The sequence below is a fragment of the Rana temporaria genome, chromosome 13, assembly GCF_905171775.1.
Source record: "Rana temporaria chromosome 13, aRanTem1.1, whole genome shotgun sequence".
Lineage (NCBI taxonomy): Eukaryota > Metazoa > Chordata > Amphibia > Anura > Ranidae > Rana > Rana temporaria.
The window spans coordinates 4753757-4759935 of NC_053501.1; the positions used below are offsets into that span (position 1 = coordinate 4753757).

General features: G+C 48.1%; 1 protein-coding gene across 1 annotated transcript in view; it reads left to right on the forward strand.

The window, feature by feature from the left end:
* Nucleotides 1–5919, forward strand: part of TNFAIP2 (TNF alpha induced protein 2) — a 33181-nt gene extending 27262 nt beyond the window's left edge. Inside the window, exon 12 of the mRNA XM_040332118.1 lies at nt 5157–5919. Within this exon, the coding sequence (XP_040188052.1) occupies nt 5157–5298 (142 nt within the window). The 3' untranslated portion in view covers nt 5299–5919. The remainder of the gene's footprint in view (nt 1–5156) is intronic.
* The last annotated feature ends 260 nt before the right edge of the window (nt 5920–6179 follow it).

A 6179-nucleotide genomic window follows, 5' to 3' on the forward strand; every position in this document is an offset into this window, starting at 1 on the left:
AGGAGGTGCTGATATCACTGGATGCATCGGGGAAGAGACCTGATATCACTGGATAAGTGGTTGAGGTTTTGGTGTCCATGGATGGGTGGGGGGAGAGCACTGATATCACTGTATGGATCGGGAAGAGGGCTGATATCACTGGATGAGTGGTTGAGGAGGTGCTGATAACACTGGATGGCTGGAGAAGAGGGCTGATATCACTGGATGGGTGACTAAGGAGGTGCCGATGTCAGTGGATTGTTGGGGGAAGAGACACTTATAATACTGGGTGGGTTGGGGTGGAGGTACTGATATTACGGGAAGTGTGGGGGACGAGGCACTGATATCACTGGGTGGATGGGTGAAGAGGGCTGATATCACTGGATGGGTTAGGGTGGAGGTGCCAATGTCAGTGGGTAGTTGGGATAAGAAGCACTGGTATTACTTGATGAGTTGGGGAGGAGGTGCTGATATCACTTGGCTGATGGGGGAAGAGGCACAGATATCACTGGATAAGTGGTTGAGGTGTTGTTGTCCATGGATGGGTGGGTGGGAGAGCACTGATATCACTGTTTGGATGGGGGAATAGGACTGATATCACTGGGAGAGTGGTTGAGGAGGTGCTGTTATCAGTGGATGGGTGGAGGAAGAGGCAACAATATTTCTGGCTGGGCTGGGGTGAAGGTGCTGATGTTACTGGAAGGGTGGGGGAAGAGGCACTGATATCACTGGATGGATGGGGGAAGAGGGCTGATATCACTGGATGGGTTAGGGTGGATGTGCCAATGTTAGTGAGTAGTTGGGGTAAGAAGCACTGGTATTACTTGATGAGTTGGGGAGGAGGTGCTGATATCACTTGGCTGGTGGGGGAAGAGATACTGATATCACTGGATGAGTGGTTGAGGTGTTGGTGTCCATGGATGGGTGGGGAGAGAGCACTGATATCACTGGTTGGATGGGGGAAGAGGGCTGATATCACTGGATGAGTGGTTGAGGAGGTGCTGTTATCAGTGGATGGGTGGAGGAAGAGGCACCAATATTACTCGATGGGCTGGGGTGAAGGTGCTGATGTTACTGGAAGGGTGGGTAAAGAGGCACTGATATCACTGGATGGATGTGTGAAGAGGGCTGATATCACTGGATGGGTTGGGGTGGAGGTGCCAATGTCAGTGGGTAGTTGGGATAAGAAGCACTGGTATTACTTGATGAGTTGGGGAGGAGGTGCTGATATCACTTGGCTGGTGGGGGAAGAGATACTGATATCACTGGATGAGTGGTTGAGGTGTTGGTGTACATGGATGGGTGGGTGGGAGAGCACTGATATCACTGTTTGGATGGGGGAAGAGGGCTGATATCACTGGATGAGTGGTTGAGGTGTTGGTGTCCATGGATGGGTGGGGAGAGAGCACTGATATCACTGGTTGGATGGGGGAGGAGGACTGATATCACTGGATGAGTGGTTGAGGAGGTGCGGTTATCAGAGGATGGGTGGAGGAAGAGGCAACAATATTACTGGATGGGCTGGGGTGAAGGTGCTGATGTTACTGGAAGGGTGGGGGAAGAGGCACTGATATCACTGAATGGATGGGGGAAGAGGGCTGATATCACTAGATGTGTGGGGAAACAGGCACTGATATCACTGGATGGGTTGGGGTGGAGGTGTTTGATATTACTGGAAGAGTGGGGGAAGAGGCACCGATATCACTGGATGGGTGGGAGAAGTGGCGCTGACATGGGTGGGGGAGGAGATGCCAACATCATTGAATTTGGGTGTGAAGAGGGGCACTGATATCAATAGATTGGTCAGGAAAGAGGTGCTGACATCACTGAATGGGCTGACATCACTGAATGGGTGGAGCAAGAGGCGCTGATATCACTGAATGGATTGGGGAAGAGACACTGATATCATTGGATGGGTGGGGGAAGAGACACTGATATCATTGGATGGGTGGGGGAAGAGACACTGATATCATTGGATGGGTGGGGGATGAGACACTGATATCCTTGGATGGGTGGGGGGAGAGTTGTAACATGTGATATTATGGGCTCCCCCTCCAATGCATGCTCTGAGCCATTGTGGAAGGTTTACAATCTCCACAACTTTATTGTGTTGCCACCAATACGGCCCATAGAAAGTCTTAACTACATTTGGATCTTTACTGCTCTATATATCAAGGGTGGTGGCTGCAGAGCAATAATGGTAAATTCATGATTGGAGGTAATGATTGATCCAGTTGAACAAAAAAACATTTGCTTTCACTTTCAACTTCTTTTAACATTCAAGAAATGTTTAACACAACACTCCACTGAATGTCTCCAGATGGCTTCGCGGTTTTACGAAGCAGCCAGCTGACTTCCCGGAAAGAAGGGCTTTTCTTGGAAGTCAAACTGGAGATCTAATTTCCAACGAAGTGCAATTCCCTCGGCTGGCCAGATGAATAATTCGTATGGTGTGCATTTGCTGGTCTTGGCACGTTTCTCCGTGATACACTCAAATTCCTTAGAAAAAATAAAACCCAATGTAGCAAATAAAATCAGCCAGAGGATAATGATCTCATGAACATGAGGGGCGCCCTGGGAATCGTTGTCTTTATACAGAAGTCCAGGGGACCTAATTTTTTAAAACAGTTGGAAGGAAACTGATTCAGCCAACTCAGAGCAGCCGGTAAGATAAAGGTCCAAACCCCAAATATTGTGGTGAGCCGAGGGAATTAAAATTGGAAGCTAAACAGTAAATAAAAAACAAGATACGCTAACCAGAAGAATGCTGTGTATATACCCAACCGTTTAAAGGGGAATTCCAGGAATTCTATTTTTTTTTTTGCATACTTACATTTGGTCAGCTTGGCAAGAAAGCAAGTATGCATATCTGATATTCCGAGGGAGATGCTGTAGATGAGTGTAGTAGCTCATGCTACATAAAGGGATAGATGAGATCTTCTGGGTTCAGTACAAATGGCCTCTCCTCTGCACATTGAACACGGGGGGTTGTGTCAGGTCACCTGTGGCCAGGTGACAAATGCACTCCGATGGAGACCTGGGTGCACCACAAGGTAGTGAACCCAATAGCAGACTGCTGCGGATGGACAGGAAACTAAGGTCCAGCAGGTGTTCACCAGAGCCTCTAGTGGTGAGGATGGCCTTCGCTGCAACCGAACCCAGGTCGCGGCCCCTGGGGTCCCCCAGGTCACGCTCCGTAGGGAGAGAGGGGAAGCAGCCACTGAGGACACAAGGGATGGTGATGGGTAAGCCGAGGTCGGGACAACAGGCAGACAAGGGTAACCAAGGGACAGGCCAAAAGGTCAGGGTCACAGGCAAACAGGAGTAATCAGAGACGAGCCAAAATCGGTACACAGAAAGGTAAACGTAGCACATGGCAGACAGGAACAAGCTAACAAACAAAGTTGAACAGCAAAGCAGACCTGCAGTGCAACAGTTAATATAGACTTCCTGGGATGGCCTGGGGTGGGGCCATACAGGGAGGAGAGATGATAAAAAGGCAGCCAGAAGAGAGTAAGGTCTCGTACACACGACCGGATCTATCCACTGCGATTGATCCGCGGATCAGTTCCAGCGGACAAATCCGGTCGTCTGTACGGCCTAGCGGATATTTATCCGCGGAGATTCGTCCGGCCGATCGATTTCAAGTGGATAGAAATTTCTTAGCATGCTAAGAAATCTATCCGCTTGAATCGTGTCCAGCGGATTGATCCGGTCGTCTGTACAGACTCACCGGATCAATCCGTCCGCTCCCCTCCCTCGCATGCGTCGTAATGATTCGACGCATGCGTGGAAGTACTTACTTTCCAGTGTCGCGCACGTCGCCGCGTCATCGTCGCGGCGACAGCGCAACACGTCACTGCGGATTTTGATCCGATGGTGTGTACAAGCCATCGGATCAAAATCCGGAGGAGGAATCTCCGCTGGAAACGGTCCGGCGGACCGTTTCCAGCGGAGATCCCCTCGTGTGTACGGGGCCTAATGGACACATGAGGAGAAGGTAAGCTGCCAGACATTATTGCATGTCCATCATGATAGGTTGCATGTTTGACACCTCCGACGTTCATTTATAATTTTGTGAATACAAGACATTGAATGATTGAAGGAGATCGTGATTTCATCACCTCTGCTCTCCACCTAAACCAGCCGGACAATGCCTTGTATTCACTGAAAAAAAATACAATACATTGTAAGAAAGGTGTATAGATATACGCCCATTTGCGTAGCCGTGCCATTCTGTCGACGTAAATCCTCGTGCGGTGGTCGGCAAGCGGTTAAGATACATTTTACCATGTTGGGTGTACGCATGTTAAGTGATTACAATTACTAGGGTTGTCCCGATACCACTTTTTTAGGACCGAGTACAAGTACCGATACTTTTTTTCATGTACTCGCCGATACCGAATACCGATACTTTTTTTCAAGTAGTCGCCGATACCGAATACCGATACTTTTTTTAAATGTGTCCCCAAATGCAGCCATGTCCCCCCCATATGCAGCCATGTCCCCCACATATGCAGCCATGTCCCTCTAGCCATGTCCCTCACATATGCAGCCATGTCCCTCTAGCCATGTCCCTCACATATGCAGCCATGTCCCTCTAGCCATGTCCCTCACATATGCAGCCATGTCCCTCTAGCCATGTCCCTCACATATGCAGCCATGTCCCTCACATATGCAGCCATGTCCCTCTAGCCATGTCCCTCACATATGCAGCCATGTCCCTCACATATGCAGCCATGTCCCTCTAGCCATGTCCCTCACATATGCAGCCATGTCCCTCTAGCCATGTCCCTCACATATGCAGCCATGTCCCTCTAGCCATGTCCCTCTAGCCATGTCCCTCACATATGCAGCAATGTCCCTCTAGCCATGTCCCTCACATATGCAGCCATGTCCCTCTAGCCATGTCCCTCACATATGCAGCCATGTCCCTCACATATGCAGCAATGTCCCTCTAGCCATGTCCCTCACATATGCAGCAATGTCCCTCTAGCCATGTCCCTCGATGCGGCGGCGCGATGCGGCGGCAGCGGCGGGGGGGGGAAGTATTCTATTTAGGTATCGGGGGTATTTGCGCGAGTACGAGTACTCCCGCAAATACTCGGTATCGGTCCCGATACCGATACTGGTATCGGTATCTGGACAACCCTAACAATTACATTTATCTTTTGCAGGAACAAGCAAATAGAAGCCATTCTGTACATGAAGGGAAACCTTTCAAGAAACGAAGTAAAGTCCATTTTGAAGACGGCAGACATGGTTGAACGAAGAGTTAACGACACACAAAAACTTTTTGAGTCAATTAAACCTTCTTGATTCTCTCGGGAGAAACTCAAATGGTATCGAAGACTTTTTCGAACGTTACGGAAACAAAATAAGCTGTTTACATTGGACCGGACTCCTACGCCAAATATAGTCCTCGGTCTCCTTTTCTTAATTAGTATGAGAAGATCCAATGTGACCAATCATGTGACCGGACTGTTGCTTCAGTTCTCCGTGGAAGCTATCGGACTGAGTAACAGGCAGAACTCTTTTACGTCACTTTGGAAAATCAACAGGGAAAAAAATAAAAATAAACTTGGGAGATCAGCTATGACTCCATCGTTATGCTCTGTCTCGAGGGTGGAGACACAAACCTTCAAATCATATTTTTCACTTTTGTATTATATTATTTTTATGGTTGTAAATAGAATGTTAGTATCATTTACATGGCTGTGTGATATATTTTCTCCTATCATGGAGAGTCTTTAAGTTGCTTTTGCATTTTATGTTTTTGTATTCTAAGGTTGGATTTGTTTATACATTGAGTCGTCTTTGTAAGATGGCTTCTGTGTTTGTGTTTTTGTTTTTTCATTTTGTATGCTGCTGAATCTTGGAACATGTCTTAGGAGGACGTGCAAAGCTTATTCAGTAAAAGAGCAATGAGAACCTGCAAAAGAAGAGTAATTCATATCCAATCCAGAAACATCTAATCATATGTGTGTGCACAGAGTGGGACGGGTGTGTTCAGGCACGCCCTATTCACCCAGTGCACATTAGCATGATCGCTCTGTGTATCAGTGGGGAGATGGGAAGGATCTCCCTCTTATGCCGCGTACACACGGTCGAAATTTCGGACAAGAAAAGTTCAATGTGAGCCTTTGGTCGGAAATTCCGACCGTGTTTTTAGGCCCCATCGGACTTTTTCCGTCGGAATT